General features: G+C 35.4%; 2 protein-coding genes across 2 annotated transcripts; both read left to right on the forward strand.

Annotated features, from left to right (window-relative positions):
* The first annotated feature begins 9713 nt into the window (after nucleotides 1–9713).
* Nucleotides 9714–14005, forward strand: LOC104219957 (uncharacterized). Its single transcript, XM_009770727.2, has 5 exons — nucleotides 9714–9997; nucleotides 11145–11258; nucleotides 11591–11670; nucleotides 13059–13183; nucleotides 13598–14005. Exons 1-5 carry the CDS (start codon nucleotides 9945–9947, stop codon nucleotides 13667–13669), a joined length of 444 nt encoding a protein of 147 aa, XP_009769029.1. The 5' UTR covers nucleotides 9714–9944; the 3' UTR covers nucleotides 13670–14005.
* Nucleotides 14006–14766: 761 nt separating this feature from the next.
* LOC104219956 (embryo-specific protein ATS3B-like) lies at nucleotides 14767–16190 on the forward strand. The gene is made up of 3 exons (XM_009770726.2): nucleotides 14767–15270; nucleotides 15489–15593; nucleotides 15694–16190. The coding sequence occupies exons 1-3, from the start codon at nucleotides 15124–15126 to the stop codon at nucleotides 16027–16029; spliced, it is 588 nt and encodes a 195-aa protein (XP_009769028.1). The 5' UTR covers nucleotides 14767–15123; the 3' UTR covers nucleotides 16030–16190.
* Nucleotides 16191–18234: the final 2044 nt, after the last annotated feature.

Consider the following 18234-nt stretch of genomic DNA (forward strand, 5'->3'; position numbering starts at 1 on the left):
AGTAATTTTACCAACACGTATAGAGGGCCCCACAACTTGTGTATTTTTGTTTGTCGAGGGTCATCTCATTCATTATACTTAAAAAAAGAATTTGCAACATCGTGGAAATGCATCTCGAACCACGCCACAATCAATGTACCCGTGATTAGCGACGCATTTCGCCTTCGTTGAGATTTGGATTTGGGTCACATAAATGTGCGCCCGGGTTTAAGAAGGTAATGTTATTTAAAGTACGCACCTAAAGAGACTAACGCGTGGTTATTTTGGAAAAGGCCGTGAAGTTCGCTAAGCGGCCGATCCCGAGTTCTAAGTAATTAATACATACATTTGTGAGTGCCCCGCAATCTGTGCGTTTTATTTAGCGAGGCTCATCTCGTTTATTTTAAAAGGATGATCCTAAAGTGACTACATTTTTTCTATTAAGTTCGTCTCTAAACATAAAATGAAGGTCCCAACCAATTATTACTTAACTCTATTATTTGATTTTTAAGGATGGTCTTGTGATCGAGCCTGTTTCCTACGCCCATATTTCATGCGTTATTCGTTCCAAGTTCAGCGTTCGACTCACAGAAGCGGATTCGAGTCTGATTTAACATACACAGGCTATTGCCAATTGCTTTACATGATGAAGCCAAACCCATTATATTTCAACTTTTGAGCAAATGGGTTGCCAATAATCATTATCTACCTACTGTTGACAATATTAAAACCTTCATAGCTAGTGAAACTAACAAGTTTAAACAGACAAGTTCAATAGAACAAACTCATGATATCTTCATCTTACTCCACTTATTTAACTAAACAGCTTGACAATAATGGGCATGCTTAACTATTCGGGAAAAGCACAGTTAACTTGGAAGTTTGATTTTTTAATTCTATGCTACTAAAGTTGGTATTAAACTACTAAATTTGCAACTAAGAAAGGCAAATTAATGGTCCAATACAGTCCTTATCAGATACAAACTCCACAGCCCACATTCTTCATTGGGTTATAAAGATAGACTATACAACTTATCATTTATCTACTAAATTACAGATGCACTAAGTACTCCACTACTCGAGCATTTTCTTTTCACTTTTACATCTCACAGCTACATCACAGTGTGATTCGAAAGTGTACCTGGTAATAGACAATAGAAGAAGAAGAAGAGGAGGATCAGCAGAGCAGTAGCAAACAACAACAACAATACCCAGCAACACAGTAATAGAACAACCTAGTAACAGATTAGAAAGAAAACAACCAGCAGAATTCCAGCAGCACCCAATTAAACAGTATCAAATAACCAATAGCAAACTCAGGAAGAACCAATTGAAACCCCAGAAATACCAACAAACAACACTAATGAAACAGTAACAGTACTAGTTCTGATATTCAGCAGTAAAAGAAAAGACCTCACTTTTCAATTTCTTAGCTCTCAAACACTGAACCTTTTAGGATTAAAAACCAGCCTGTTTTTTTCTCAAATTACTGAACTCTTAAATGTTAAAAATCCAGCCTAGACTCTCTGAAAAAAACTGAAAGAAAACTAATTTCTCTTCTCCAAAAAAACCCTCTCAATCTGTCTTAAATGACTCTATTTATAACCCGAAAACAGGTCTGCTATCTCTGCCTTGAAAGTATCAGATTCTAACTTCCCATCCCCCTTTGAATCCCATTACTTGATGTCTTCTTGTTTGAAGTTATTTTGTTCCCCACACTTGCATGCCTTGTTCCCTATTGTTTCAATCAAAACTATGGGTTATTATAGTATTCCTATTAACTCCCATACTATCATGTTATGTTCCCCATTGATATTAAACTAATGGTATCTATTATCCACTGAACAGACCCTTAAGTCAGTCCACTTGCAGACCTGCTAAATCCCAAATTTACCCCCTTAACCCCTGTGTATTATTGTCCTGCCCTAAGCTTCATTGATCTATTATTAAAATTCTATGAGTTGTAACCCTAACAACTAATTTCTAATTGATCACTAAATTACTACAGCTATAAACCAATTCCCACTATCAAATTCACACAGTGATTCAGAGCAGAAGGCCAGATCATTTCAAACAAGGCATCAATCAAAGGGAATGAGTTGATCATATTGGGAACCAATCCTGATCAACTCAGAACCAGTGATTGAGCAGGGATTCAATAATACAAGCCAAAATTGAAGCAGTATGAATCAAGGAAGGAGGTTCATGCGAACAACTATAAAGAACAGGAGGTCAAACCAAATACAGGGAATGAGCAAACACAACTCTAATTCAAATATACACAAGATGCAGGATGGTAAACATACTGGTATGAACCAAAGGTTGAACTATTATCATGTTAACATAACATTCAAGCCTAAAAGACTAATCGACGACGCTTATTGATTACACAGGCTATAACATTTAGCAGTTAACAACAAACAATCAGAATAAACGGACCAACAAGTGATTCGAGTGGTATTGACAAAAACAGGGAACTTATAAACTAACAAATTACATGGCTAATAGCATATATTCGACCATGAACAGAAGCAGACTCGACCAAATAAAAAGGTCTGATTGGAGAAGAAGAAGAAGCAATGAACAAAAACTGAATTATAACTAAACTAAACACAATTAACCGTAACAAAAATAGAACAAGAAAGGAGAAAAAGGTACCTTAACAAAACAGAAACTAAACGAACCCAGGTCGAACTCTTGACTCGAACTTTTTGAGGTCGAACGGACCTTAATCGAGTGTTCGCAACGGAGAACACTTCGACTAAGGTCGATTAGACGCCCAAATTCCTTTAATTTCGGACAAGACCCAGGTTTGGTCTTCATAGGGGTCTTGGTTCCATTTGGGGTTCGAATGGTTCTAGCAAGATTCGAACCAGGCCAAAGGTATTTTGGGCACGAGGGAGGTCAGGGGGTGCCGTGGTATGGGTTTGGGACTGGTTAGGGTAGGTTTAGGTTTTGCTCGAATCTTCGATTGAAGATTCGAGAAGCTAGAGGTTGATTTGAGGCAAACGGTTAACGGATTTGTAGCGAGGGTGGTCAGATGGCTTAGGGAACGAGGGTTAATTTGGTGACCGGCAGTGTTGTTGCCGTCGGGTTTCAGGCAAAGGGAACGAGGGCGGCTAGGGTTTGGGGGGCGTCTCTGAAGAGTCTGAGAGAGATGATAGGGCGAGGAGGGGTTTGGTTTGGGGGCGTGGGGTAAGGTATTATGGTTATATACGGGAGGGGGCGTTTGATCTTGGCCGTTGGATCAATCACGATCAACGGCCTGGATCATTTTACTAATAAGAAACGACATCGTTTGGCCATGCTGTGAGACTGGGTCGACCCGAGGTGAAATGGACTGGGTTATGGGGGAAACCTGGGACCGTTAGATCAAAAGGAACGGATGGTTCAGATTTAATCACCTGAAACGATGTCGTTTGAACCAATGCTGGGGCTGAACTGGACCGTTTGATCTGTTTGATCAACGGTTCAGATTTGAGATGCCTAAACGGCGTCGTTTGAGTCCTCTGAGAGATCAGGCATATTGGACCGGGTAAATGGGGTGTTTTGGGCCTGATTTTGGGTCCAAAAAATGGCCTATTTCCGAATGTGTTTCTTATTTCACTTGTTTTTCTTTTCTATTATTTTCCTTTTTAATTCCTAATTACCAAATATTCTAAAATAAGTTGTAAAACCAAAATTAAATTAAAAATATTAATTAAACCTAAATAATAATTGACACACAAGATTAAATATTAATAAAAAAACAAAATCGCACAATTGGACAATAAAACGACAAAAATGCAACAAATACATATTTTGTGATTTTCTTTCATTTAGAAACAAAACATGGTTCAGTTAATTCCTAAGTGCACAATTAAATCCTAAATGTACATGCCACATATATTTTTGTATTTTTAATTAATTAAAACAAGATAAACATTCACAGACAACAATACAAACAATTATCCAAAGATGTCACGCAAATTCTTAAAACTGTACCTAAAGGACATTTGTTTTATTTTTTTGATTTCTTTTGGAGTAGTTTCCGTGAAGCAAAAATCACGTGCTCACAATTATTATTATTATTATTATTATTATTATTATTATTATTATTATTATTATTATTATTATTATATTTTAGAGTCCCAATAATCTTTTTTTTATCTCTTAAAAATACTTATTTAGTAAGGTAGTTAAGTTGTAGATTAGAAAAATAATCTGTAAACTTATTTTTATAAATAGTTAGCTACGGATTGCAAATAGCAAGATATGGCCAAATCTGTAACATAGCTTTAAAAGGCCATATCTGCAGATTTAAAGTCCAAAAGCATATGGGCTTTTGGATTTTGTCTTGGACATGAGCCCATTTGACTCCATCAACCCAATAGTGGGTTGTCTCATTCAATGTCAAGACAAGCCCACATCTTACTAGTTTTAAGCAATGTCAATTGATAATTTTCTCTCATTACTCTCATCTTTTAAATTAGTACTCATAACAATAATTTTCTCTCATTAGTTAAGTTTTAGATTATTATTCATATTTTTTCTTTAATTCTTTTTAAAATAAATAAAAATGGACATAAGAAAAGCATAAAAATCAAATAAACCACAGTTTATCCAAGCCAAATGTAGTCAATAAAGCGACCATGCTAGAACCACGGGACTCAGGGAATGCCTTACACCTTCTCCCCGGTCAACAGAATTCCTTACCCGGACTTTGTTTTTGCAGACCAATAATAATAGAGTCAAACCTTCCTTTGAATAGGGATTATAATAAAAGGTGACTTGGAACACCAGTAAAAATCAATTCCAAGTGGCGACTCTGTAAATAAAATAATCCCTATTTCAAATTTGTCACTTTAATTGGAAAAGTTCTTTAACTCACAATCCATTACATTTTGCACACATATTTCTTGGAGGGAGAAAAGGGGTGTGACAGCTCTGGCGACTTTGCTGGGGAAAACTAGAATTCGAGCTTGTACATGTTGACTTTTATTTGGCTTTATTAATTTTGTATATACTGTGATTTATTTGGGTATAATGTGCTACTTGTTTGCTTTTTACCGCTTTGATATTTTTGAACGGTATATATAAACTGTCTTCTCCCGCACCCCCTCCGAGTCTTCTTGAATTAAAATTGGACATTTTCTTGACATAGCCCGCTTTCTTTGAGATAGCCGAGGTGTTTGTCACCCGGTGAAGGATTTTAGTCACACCTATTTTAGGCGGGAGCACCACCAGTTAAGCCGGAAAGCAATGCTACCGGTACACTGACCCTCCTCGGCTCGAGTTGTCCGCTCGAGTAAGCCAGTCTAGATACCTTTTCCACCAAGATTTAAACCTAGGAGAACAAACCTCATACCGGATTTTCCTAGTAGGTTCGCTCTATGTGCATCACATGCATTTGATTTAGCGAAACTTGGCACAGGGGCCGGGTCCGTATAAGACAGGTATCCTATTTGAAATCATCATGTTCACGTATGTGCTACTTGATACATCATTTGGAAGGCTTACTTGCATTGTCGACCGACTTTAGAAAATTAGTGTAGCAGAATTATTAAAAAAAAGGTACCCAGTTTTACCAAACTACGCGGGTCTGATTCTCATCGGATGTGAGATATGTAGGCAAACCTCATCGGTTTCGCCCCCCAATTTTTTAAAAAAAAATCAAATATATTTCCCTTTACTTCCTTCTTTACAAAATAATTTCTTAGAGACCCCAATTTTAAAAAAATCAAAAAAAAATTCAAAAATATTTTCTTCTTTTTTCTTTTATAAGTCTTTCTTCCACAAAAAAAATCAAAATCAGATTTTTTTTCTCTTCAAAAATCACAAAAAAAAATAAATGAAAGAAAAAATCGAAAATTCCAAAAAAAAAATTGTTGAATTCCAAAAAAAAAAAAATTCTACTTCAGAAGTTTTTCTTTCAAAAATTGAAAAAAAATATTCGAAATTCAAAAATATTTTATTTCTTCTTTAGAAGTGTTAATTTCAAAAAATTCCAAAAAACAAAATAAAAAAAATCTTTTTTTTAAATTCTTTCTTTCAACAATTCCAAAAACAAAATGAAAAAAAATCGAATTTCAAAAAAACAAAACCGCTCTTCTTTAGAAGTCTCACTTTCAACAATTCAATAAAAAATTGAAATCTAAAAAAAATTCTTTCTTCTTTGAATCCTTTCTTTCTACCAAAAAAAAATCCAAAATCATTTTCCTTGTTAAGAGTTTTCGTGGAGTTATTTGTATATGAGTAAAAAATGAGAGTTAGTTTGTGTACTTTATTCCTGATTTTTTCTGAACTACATAATGATCTGATTCATGCGGCGTCATGATACGTTGGCAATCCCCATCGGATTCGATCATAACCATAGAATTAACTGAGGAAAAAATAAACTAAAAAAAAAAGAAAAGAAAAAAAAGAGAGAGAAAAAAAAAAGAGTGACAAAAATAAAAGAGTGACAAAAAAGGAGAATGCCAAAAAATAAAAAGCGACAGAGACGAAAAAAATCAAAAGTGATTAAATAGAGGTAGAAATAAAAGAAAAGAGGTACATACTTAAAGGGTTAGTTAAGGCCGGGATGAAACATGCAACCATTCAAACACATGGTAGAAATGTTTAACTATTAGGTGCACTGCATCCCAAACGTGCGATTTCCTATGTGTTAAATGTCTCAAAACTAACGAGGTTGTGGTGTGAGCAAATTAGTCAGGTTCTGTTCAGGTGATTGGTTTTGTTGGTATGCAGTGATGAACGCGCAACCTTGCACACGGCCACAACATTATACATAAAACCGAACTCTATCACACTTCCAGGGAGCATTTTTTATAATTGCTTTGTCACAAAAACAAAAAAAATTCAACAGTTGAACACATGAAAAGTAAGCTGAAATGGTGAGCTTTAGGAGTGAATCTTAGAGTGCAAACTTTTAGAAAAGTATAAGTCATCTTTAGAGTTCGTTTCTGGGTTTTCCACTCTAAGTTTTCGGGTTGTTTTAACACAGATTTGCTGCTGGTTTTGCTGTTGTTTTTATGCTGCTTTAGTTGCTGAACTACTGTTTATTCTTTTGCTACCAGGTAATCCTTTAAGACTCGTAATGTACGTATTTTCAGTAATGGAAACAACTTGAACATGCTGCACCATTTAAATGTGTTTGATGTGATGAATAGTTTGACAACAAAAGAGCTTGTATGTTATTGTTATGTATCAAGCATGTGATAATGTGAATATAGTCCTTCATAATACTTGAATATTGAGTTGTAAGTTTTTGAATGTGATATGTAAGTCGTTTATGGATTTTTTAAGCATGTTTTCAAGCTATTATATCCGAGTAACAATGCTAAGTATGCCATGAATGACTTTAGGCGTATAACACATAGCATGAGTTCGTTTTAGTTGTAGAAATTTCACTGCCAACATATGCTTCTAGGAATGTTGTGATAATATCTTTGTGAATCTGGCTATTTTGCCGGATTTGCAAAAATGGCTAATTTTTGTAAAGTGGGCGTTATACAATTGTGACTATGTAATTAATGGTCATGAACTTAAACTAAGTAAAGAGCTAAGATTGTATCAACTTTGGGCCTTATTGAATCAAAAATAAAAGTTGGCTCATTTACCTTTGAACAACAAAATTACCCCTTTTCTTCTATATAGCATTGGGCCAATTGAAATTTATTTCATGGCCCATTTTAATAATAAATTCCAGCAGCCCAAAAGCTCCATACAAGCTGGCCCATTTTTTTAACAAGAAGTTGGCTCATTTCTTTTAAAATAAGTAAAGTTGGTCCAACATTTATTTGCATAATTTTTCCCAACTATAAAGCTCTAAAAATAATAATAATATCAGTTTTTTCTACTATTTTAATTAACTAGTTTCCCTTTAATTAATTTAAACGTTAGGCAAATAGTAAGTGCGCTTTAACTTCACGGACTCACTTGTGTAGCGTGACGCTTAACTTTTAATAAGTTAATTCATCAATTTCATGTCATATTCAATAGTTTTAATTAATTTATAAATCTTTTGTCATAATCACGGATTCGCTTGCGTAGCGTGGTAGTGACATTTAATAAATTTTCTGAAAAAAGAGAGTTAATGTTTCCTCCAACACAATTGCAATAATTTTTCAAAAGTAAATAACGTGCTAACAATCATCTGCCATGACTGCGGATTCGCTTGCGTAGCGCCGTTATGACTAAATAATAAATTTCGTCGATCACGCATTCGCTTGCGTAGTGTGGTTATGACATCTTATTATTCAAAAATATTCTTTAATTTTTTCTAATAATCAAGAGATAAAAGAGGATAGGTAAAATATGAAAATAATATAAATCGCAGTTTGTCCAAAATTAATTCAAGCCAAGTTTAAGTCAATAAAGCGACCGTGCTAGAACCACGGGACTCGGGAAATGCCTTATACCTTCTCCCCGGTCAATATAATTCCTTACCCGAACTTTGTTTTCGCGGACCGATTAAAATAGAGTCAAACCTTCCTTTGACTAGGGATCCAAATAAATGGTGACTTGGAACACCGAAAAAATCAATTCTAAGTGGCGACTTTGAACAATAAAATAATCCCTATTCAAATTTTGTCACTTTAATTGGAAAAACTCTTTGGCCCATACACATATTATTATTATTATTTTGAGGGGTAGAAAAGAGGTGTGACAATACTTGAAAGTATAAAGTCAATGGTATGTGCAATCAGTTTCCGATATCTTATATGTCTAGCATGACATAAAAACTTGATATACATCTAAGGTCTATTATATGATGGCTTATATGACTTAATTTATATGACAATCCATGAAGGATTTAAGTCGCTTAAAGCATATACAATTCTTGGTCTTGAAGTACCACATCCTAAGTACAATTTGTGCACATATGTATCTTGTTATAACTATAAACATGATAATGTGATAGCGAGAATACCTCTATGGAGATATTGAAAAGGCCATTCTACGGAAGTTTATGAAGACATTACATCTATATCAAGAATGATGATTTCAAGATGCAATATATTCATTCAAGTTAATATGGTTGATTTGTTTATCAAGTCTCTACCAAAGATCGTTTTGAAGATGGTGCACAAGATTGGAATGCAAATGCTTAAAGATGTAAATTGATGCTCTCATCAGGGGGAGTTAATACGCGTTGCACTCTTTTTTCCTTACAAGGTTTTTTCCCATTGGGTTTTCCTTGCAAGGGTTTTAACGAGGCAACCAAAAAGCGTATTGTTAGATATGTGTACTCTTTTCCTTTTCTACAATTTCTTTCCCATTGGGTTTTATTTAGTTAAGGTTTTAACGAGGCACATTATCTGTTGAATAGACATTCAAGGGGGAGTGTTATAAATAGAATTCTATTTAAGGTGAATGTCTATATTTAGAGAGATTTTAGGGTTTCTTGGTGGCTAAACCAATCTCTCCTTATAAATAGAGGGTTCTATTCCATTGTAATTCATCCCAAAATCAATAAGAATTCTCTCTCCCTACTTTTCTCTGCAATACTCTTCTTCTTTTATTGTTTCATAACAAAATAAAATTTATATATTTATATGTCGATTTGGTTCGGATTTTTTTACTCAATATCAATCCAAGTCAAACCAAATCTAGTCGGGTTTTTTAATCGGTTTGATTTGGTTTTTCAGTTTGATGCGATTTTCCGGTTCGGTTTGAACACCCCTAGCCGAAAGAACGTCAAGCACCAGAGTAGCCAATGAAAATATTCCAAAAATTCAATTAAGAAAAACAGGAAAAAGGGAAAAAAGTGGCAAGTGGTAAGGAGGCACATTTCTCCCTGACGGACGACGGTAAAAGGAAAATGAAAGGAAAATAAAAGAAAGGACAAGAAATATTCGGGAAGACAGGGGTCAGAATACAATTACCGATCAAACTAATTGTTCAGCGACCAACAACGGCGATTTCTGATCCGAGTTCGCCGATCAGATCAGCAACAATCGCATTCGGAAAAGGGTTAGAAAATGCTTTTGGCTGTCTTATTTGCTAACTCCGAGGGCAACATCCTCGTCGAACGGTAACGCACAGCTAAGATTCTGTTTTCTCCGCGTAAATGAATACTTGAGAATTTCCTGTTTAAATCGCTGCTTTATCTTATAGATTTCCTTATTTCTTATGGTATCCGTTTAACAAGCTGCGTTGATATGTGGTTATAAGGCTTTTTTATTTTGTGGTATCAACAATATCTGCCTTCTGTCTCTAGTTACTTTAGTGCTCATTTTTAAATGTTGATTACTTAGCTGCTTTCTACTGAATTTGGTATTGCTCCATCACTCCCTGGGGTGGGATTTGTTCAATAACAACAACTAATTCTACTACTATGCCTCAATCCTAAGTTAGCTGCGGTCGGTTATATGAATTCTCAACATCCATTTTACTCCAGTTGGACTTGTTACATTCCGATAATCCACGATTTAGAATTCTCTGATACTAGAGCCTTGAGGTCCTTTTCATTTTCTATTGACAGACAGATCTTCAAATAGACTAAAAAGATTCCCAGCAAGCACTGTACATACACGACTAATCCTTATCCCGACTAGCTATATTGTCTAGATCGCCTAGTATTGCTTTTCCATTGTGTCTGTTTTTTGCCAAGTTTGTATGGATTCCAATTTCCAAGAGATTGTAGGTCTTTTGAGATTTCTTTGTATTTAGTTTCAGGTATACTCATCCCCTTTTTAACATCTTCTATTCTCATTCGTTATACCTACCGACTCATACATTTTTAGGTCTTCTCAAGGCATGAGCAAACCATCTTTGACAACCTTCCTTCATTATCCCTATGTGTGCTGCTTGTCCTTCTATTGACTGTAATTATGATATTATCTAATCTTGTATAATCGCATAATCATCCTAATATTTGCATTTGACACTCATCTTGTGTCACTCTCATATAAAATTACTCATCTTGTACTATCACTTACTTTATTAGTTATCCTCCTATTGCATAATATTAACGTAGCGCTCACCTATTTCAACTATCCTTAGTAACTCTATGTATTAAATTTATCTATCTTACCTTCTGCCAATAAAGTAAAGATGCTATTTTTTCTTCAATCGAAGTCTCTCCTGCAGGAAGATGCCTTTTTTTTTTCCAGACACAGCTTCTTTAGTTTTTCTTTTCCAGGCAGGAATTACCACTTTTAGTACATCTTCACTTGCAGTTTTAATGGAGTACCAGCAGAGGAGCGTCTGCATTGGAGGTCTTTCTTAGTTAAGCTGGGTGCAGAGAATCTTAAAGGGGTCAAGAATGAAGAACTCCTAGTGGCTTGCCACAAGTATGTAAATTTGTTATCTGGTTATATGGTGGTCCACATTCCTGACCAATGTCAATAACATATAGCTAAAAACAGTTGTTAGTTGGAGATGTGGGGAGGGAGGGTGACACAGAGAGGAACAGGCAAGATGCTTGCTTCCCAAGCTTCCTCCTTTATGTCTGTAGTGTTTGGAATTGAATTCAGATCAATTGGGTGCTTGCTTCTGGACTCAACCTCCTTTAGCTAAACCTTAGCAAAAGATTCTTGTAGTAAAGGGTGGTTTGCTAGTAATTAGGACTGTTTTCATGACAATTCTTCTATATATAGTCTTTTGACATATTTTTCCTCTGCAGGTCTGTTTACATTGTATACACGGTACTTGGAGATGTCAGCATATATATTGTAGGAAAGGATGAGTATGATGAACTTGCCTGTAAGTCTGAGTCATTAACTTTAATATTTCAAGAAAAGAGATAATGATTTACTGACGCATGGTACAGTTGTTTAAGGCCTCGTCAGCAATTAATTTATGCTAAAAGAAACTGCAAATCATGTTGTCTTTTTTTCATTTTATGTACAAACTTTATTTTGATATGCTATTTTTGCCGTCTCCAGACCCCACTGGGTGGGATTTTACTGGGTTGTTGTTGTATGTAGCTCAAAGTATGCTCGTGGCAATTGATTTAGATAGTTTAGTTGAAATAAGGCAAACCAGTTCTGACCTTAATTATGTGGAGGCTAATAATGCCTTTGCAAACTTTGAGGTAGTTGAATGTTCCAAACTTTGATGACTTCATGATTTGAGATGTTGAGATTAGTGGTTGAGTATATCATTCTTTCTCTTTTTATGCATATGCATAAAAGAAAAATCTTCAAATGTAACTCAACTTACTAAGGGGTCGTTCGGTACAAGAGGATAAGGATAATAATCCCAGGATAAAATTTGAGATTGTATTTATCCCTTGTTTGGTTATAGGCTAATCCCGGGTTAAGTTTTATACTAAAATGGTGGGATTGGCTATCCCATATAGAAGGTGGGATAGCTAATCCCATGCAATATCCTGGTTTATCCCACCATTGTCCAAACGACCCCTAAGTACTTAAAGGTATCACTTATCAGTCAATGGAAAGGGATGAAGACCGTGAAAGATCAGAATTCAAATTTCAACAGAGAGATAAAAATTAGGTAGTTTCTTCCTATTTACCTAAGCCATGCGTAGTTATGCAGTATTTGTTCACGCGGGAGGTAGCATATATCTCGTGGAATAGTTGAGGTGCACACAAATTGGTCCCAATAGTTTTTCCTACCATTGTATCGACTGTCAAATATTGGAGTTACTCGACAAGAGTGTAAAGATAAATGATCAAATTTTCTTCAAATTAAGTATTATGTGGTCAAAATTTAAAAGGAAGCCTACCACTGGTGCAGCTTACTTTTAGGTTGATTACCTAATTGCATTATGGTGTCCATCCAATATGAAGCCCTTCAATATTATAGTATTGATCACATAATTGAGCTGACTTTTCTTATACTTGAGGTGTATGAACTCTAGAGGAGGAAGACAATACCATTAGGTTAGATGGAAAATTGCATTGCAGCTTCCATTTTGCGGATTACGAAAAAAGGCAATGTTATGGCAATTGCCATCAGTGAGGCTGTATTGTCTTTCTTTAAGCTGTGTGGCTGTTGTCCTGCAGGGATTATCTGTAGTCACAGAGGGTAGCTATTCCATTTATTAAGGGTGATTGTTCTACACTTGTAGAATCATTAAACTTTTCCTTCCACTATTTTTTATGGAATCTCACTGGCTTTATTTGCAGTGTCTGAAGCAATCTTTGTTATAACATCTGCTATTAAGGATGTTTGTGGAAAACCTCCAACAGAGAGATCCTTCTTGGACAAGTATGGAAAGATTTGCTTGGTTCTGGATGAAATTGTGTGGACGGTAAGCCAAAATGTTTTTGCGTTGGAGCATAAATAATTTCACATACTTGAAGCTCTCATCTTCTCAAGTTTATGGTGTGATTCTATTTGGAGAGGGCATAGGGCGGTTATGAATACTCTTAAGCTTAATTCAAATTGTACCTATTTGATGCAAAACCACATGCTTTTTTTCCAATGCTAGATGACTTGCATGATTTACTGCATCCATCAGGTCACACTGTTTATACCATCTAGGAATTTTGCTAAATCATGCTGTAGGTTTACTCAAACTGATTGTCTCAATTGATGAACCCTTTCAGTCCAATATGATAGCTAAGAGAAACAAGTATTTGGTTTGGCTGTTAGCTCAATGTATGTTGTCTTCAGTTTGGTGCTGTCTGGGCTAATGCTATTGTTTCACTGTTTTATTTTGAAGGGGTTGCTGGAAAACATTGACAAAGATAGAATCAAGAGACTTGTTAGGTTGAAACCACCAACGGAGTTCTGATGAAGATTTTCCCCAGTCTCTTGTTCAGGCGAAGCTCCTGAATCAAGAGTATAGGTTTGATGCATGTTTTATATCTTCCTTTGACTTCTGGATACTCTGTCAGCTATTTTATTTGCATTAACGCTTATAATATGGCTTATTTTGCTTGGCCTGATAAGAAAACCATTCCACATACCGCTTTCTATTATCGTAAAGGACTATTTTCGTTTGAGGAGTGGAGAAGGGGTGGATTTCTTTTCCCTCTCTACATCTTTTGACATGTTGGTTGGTTCTTTTTGGGATTATATCCTTATAATGCCCTTTCAATTGAATGGAATATGGTTTTGGACCTCTGAATTGGGTATGTTCGTTACAATCCTTTCTAGCTCTCATGTGTAGCACGTACTTGAGACAAGAATATTTCTCCTTCTACACTTTTGTAGTTTTGCCTAGAGGATAATATATGTTCATGTTTGATGGACCACGGTGAGGTGCCTATTACTGTCTGCTCTCGCCAGCCACCCCTAAGGCCCTAATAATATCCAGTTCCACTCCAAAAGGCAATTGTAGAATACAAATGTATGGCTCTTTCAAGGAAACATTGCTAGTTGGAGTTTACCACTGGCGACCTTGCCAAACTCCTCTGGGTCGTGTTAATCAAGCTGGCACGATGTAGATTAGAAGGAATGCAAGCCACGATACTACCTTAGGCTTTGAATTTTGTTTAATCGGTAGCCTTTTGAATATTTTAATATACCACTTAATTGACCTGCGTATATGCTCATTGACATTTGACACTGGATGGTGTGGGAACTTAGTCGAATAATCTTAGTTGCGTATAATCAGAGGTTTCTCAAAAATGATTGAACTAAAGCATATCATCTCATAATGCCCGGGGTGAATTCTAAACCAGGAAGTAAACTCAAGAAAAGGACTGTTATGTATTTCTTTCTTTTTTTCAAACGTATTCTGTATTTCTTCTCAATGGAAAATTATCTTCGACGAAAGGGGTAAGATAGCAGCTACCTAGAGTCAAAAGATTGACATAAGAAACTCGCAGGTCCAGCCACCAAACAAACCATCCCTATCAGATATTAAATTACATCATCGAACAATTTAATTGGATAGACTAGTATGTCCCTATACTTGCTCACTAAGATACATGGCGCCCCCGAATAAATCCAATACTGAGTCTCTTGAGGATAATCCGATTCTCCCCTGTGCACTAGCTCTCCACGCCAACCACGTTTTTACTATTTTGTAATCCTTACCATCCGTTTCTTTCACCAAACGTTTCATCCCTTCATTTTCACCCTCACAAGGGGCGGAAAGACGAATATGCCCTTTCCTTATTACCCTCAACTGTACTCGTGTACTATTCCAAGTTTGCCACAATTTAGTAATCTCCGATTGCCATTCTATTCCAAAAACTTGGTTTAACTTCAGCACAATAGAAGTCCAAAACAGGATTCCAGATGTCACCAGCCATGATCAGAGGACTACTTTTTCTTCTCGTTATCACCGTCGCGTCCATCACTTCCGGTGCTCGAGCATCAAGATCCATCGTTTTCTTGCCCCAGCCTTTATCATCCCTCGACATAATCAACACCACTTCGAACCAGGTACCGTTTATTCATTTCTTCTTCATTTTTGTTCCGTTTTATCAAATGGTTGTGCAGAAAATATACATTCAATCAATTAACCATCTATCCTTCACCCCCAAACTTGTCGGGGTTAGCTATCTGAAAAATATGGTAAAATACGAGTGCCCATTATTATGGCCGAATATCGATGAATAAGCAGTTGGGTTTTAAAATTAATCTGAATATCATATGCGCAGAACGCCCGCTGTTCATTTACGGTGAGCATTAGGACAAGCTGCTCTTCTCCCGCACTCACCAGAGACCAAATTAGTCTAGCCTTTGGTGATGCTTATGGAAATCAGGTAAACCACTTCTCCTATAGCTTTAAGCTCAATTTATTGAGTCGCGCGATATTAGTATTGTTTTATTTTACTGTTAAATTGTTCAATCCCATTTTTTCAGGTTTATGCACCGAGGTTAGATGATCCGTCAAGCAGGGCTTTTGAGCGGTGTTCGAGGGATACATACACAGTATACGGTCCGTGTACGTATCAGATCTGTTATGCGTACCTCTACAGGAGTGGATACGATGGATGGATACCGTATGATGTTACTATCTACGGCTACCACACCAAAGCTGTCACCTTCACCTACAATGTTGGCATCCCTAGCGACACTTGGTACGGTCATAATTACTGTCGTTCACGCGCTGTAAAATCTGCACAGAACTTGGGCTGGAGCTTGCTTTCTATCGGTTCCACTATGTTGTACACAATTGCTGGCCTGTTTCGTGGTTAGTTTTGGGCCTTTCTGTTTGTATCTGATTTGGGCCTTGTCCAATTGGAACACTTAGTTTGCCTAATTTGTGTCTTGTAATAAACAAATGCTACTTACAAGGGTTGCCCTTCCATAAAGCAAGTAAAACAACCGCTTTAGGCCCCATATTTGTGGGGGTTCGATTTTTTGTTGCATTTAATAGATTATGTATAAGTTTAAAGAAGTTCTGTAAAGTGAAAAATTTTGATTTTTTTCTAACAAATATAGAGAAGAAAAATTTGCAACTGCTATGATCTCTACTAAGGAAATTGTACTTGAAATGAATATCAAACCTGAATTTCGTAAGAAACATGTGATATATAGGAAGTAATGATTTGATGCGAATGTTGATATGAAATCTCAAAAAATTTCGAAGAGTCCTTTAGAGTTGATTACTTTTATACATAATAGACAAGGTTATTTTTTCACTTCAAAATAGATTTGAACAATTCGAAGCATATGAAAATATTTTTGATTTTCTATTTGGCAGTAAAAACTAAAATCACTAGATGTTGGAAATTTGAAAAAATATTGCCTTAATCTTGAATGTTTCTTAAAGCATAATAATCAATTCGATATTGATGATTTAGATTTATTTTCTGAATTATAAGTATTAAGAAAAATAGTACAATTAGAAAATAACAATTTAATTGATATGCTTAATCAAATAAAAAAGATTTAATTCTTTTCCAAATGCCTAAATTACTTATGGAATAATATTAATAACTCAAGTTACCGTTGCTTCAGCGGAAAGAAGTTTTCAAAATTAAAATTGATAAACTCTTACCTAAGAACAACAATGTCACAAGAAAAGTTAAGTGAATTAGCCATAATGTCAATTGAGAAATACTTATTAGGAGTTATTGATTATAAAATTAAATAACTTTGCATCTAAGAAAAGCTTAAAAAAATAAAAATAAATAGACTTTAAATAAATAATAATAAAAAAATTAAAAAGCTAAGGTCACTCATAAAGTTTGGCTTTAGACCACATAAATTTGTCGGCCCCCTTGGCTACTTAGGTATGGTTACTTTGTTCTATTACGTTATCGAAAGCCAGATTAATTTCAAAATATTCGATATGAGTATAGGTTTAGCAAGATATGCCTACCCTTTTAGAAGCATTAACTTGACTTCTTAACTTAGATGTGTACAATAAATTTGGTAGTCCCAACATTGAGAGAAGAATGTGTGAGAAAACACAAGAAAAGGCCTGATTGATGAAAATCCTCCCAACATTATCTTTTAACAGCCAATCGACTTACCAACTCTTGTGTAAATTGGCCAAAACACAAGTTGAATGGGGGTAGAGGGGCAATCCCATTTTCCACTGTGTTTCGAACAAAAACTAAGTTGACTAAAGCACAAGTAGCTGGGATGCCATTGCTCCTTATACCAGTTGAATCGATATAGACCCATCACTAGTTCTAGTACCGTCATACAAATCATACTATATTATAAGTGTGAAGACTTTTAGATTAAGTTGTTTTACTAAAATGTCCTTCAAAAGTTGAATGGTCAAATTACCCTCTACTTAATGATTTATTTATCAATTTTATTTATTTATTTATTTATTATTATATAGTATGCAATATTATTATGAAGATCTCAACGGCCACTTTCTTTTCTTCTTTATGTTGCCTAATACATCAACAGTTACTTCTTTAATACTATCTCTTAATTAGCCCACTCTTCCTCCTCCTTAATTTTTTTAATTAGTTTCCATAACCCATCAAATTCCTGCTCCAATTATTATCCAATGTACTCTAACATTTGCAAGTGACAACAAATGTGTATGTAAGGAACAAAGATCAAATTACGAATGTGTGGAGAATCGAACGATCAATATTATTCTCTATGAAATGCAAAGTGTTTTTAGTGCATCTAAAATCCAAAACATAAAAATGAAATCTTCAAACGTCTGTATTGTTTGTAGGTTTGTTGTACTTCTTTTGCTATGTTTTTAGTGTTTTATATTTTCTCTGAACATTTAGGGGGAATATTAAGACACTACTAGAAATTCGGTAAAAAACGACCACAAAAAGCGACCAAAGTTGATCGCTTATAGGCTTAAAGCGACCAAAAAGCGACCAAACATGCCTGATCGCAATATTGCTGTTCCCTTTATTTTAGGGACCAAAGTTGGTCGCTAATTAGCGACCAACTTTGGTCTCTAAGGTAAAAAGA

Source organism: Nicotiana sylvestris, chromosome 3 (genome assembly GCF_000393655.2).
Source record: "Nicotiana sylvestris chromosome 3, ASM39365v2, whole genome shotgun sequence".
NCBI classification, from domain to species: Eukaryota; Viridiplantae; Streptophyta; class Magnoliopsida; order Solanales; family Solanaceae; genus Nicotiana; species Nicotiana sylvestris.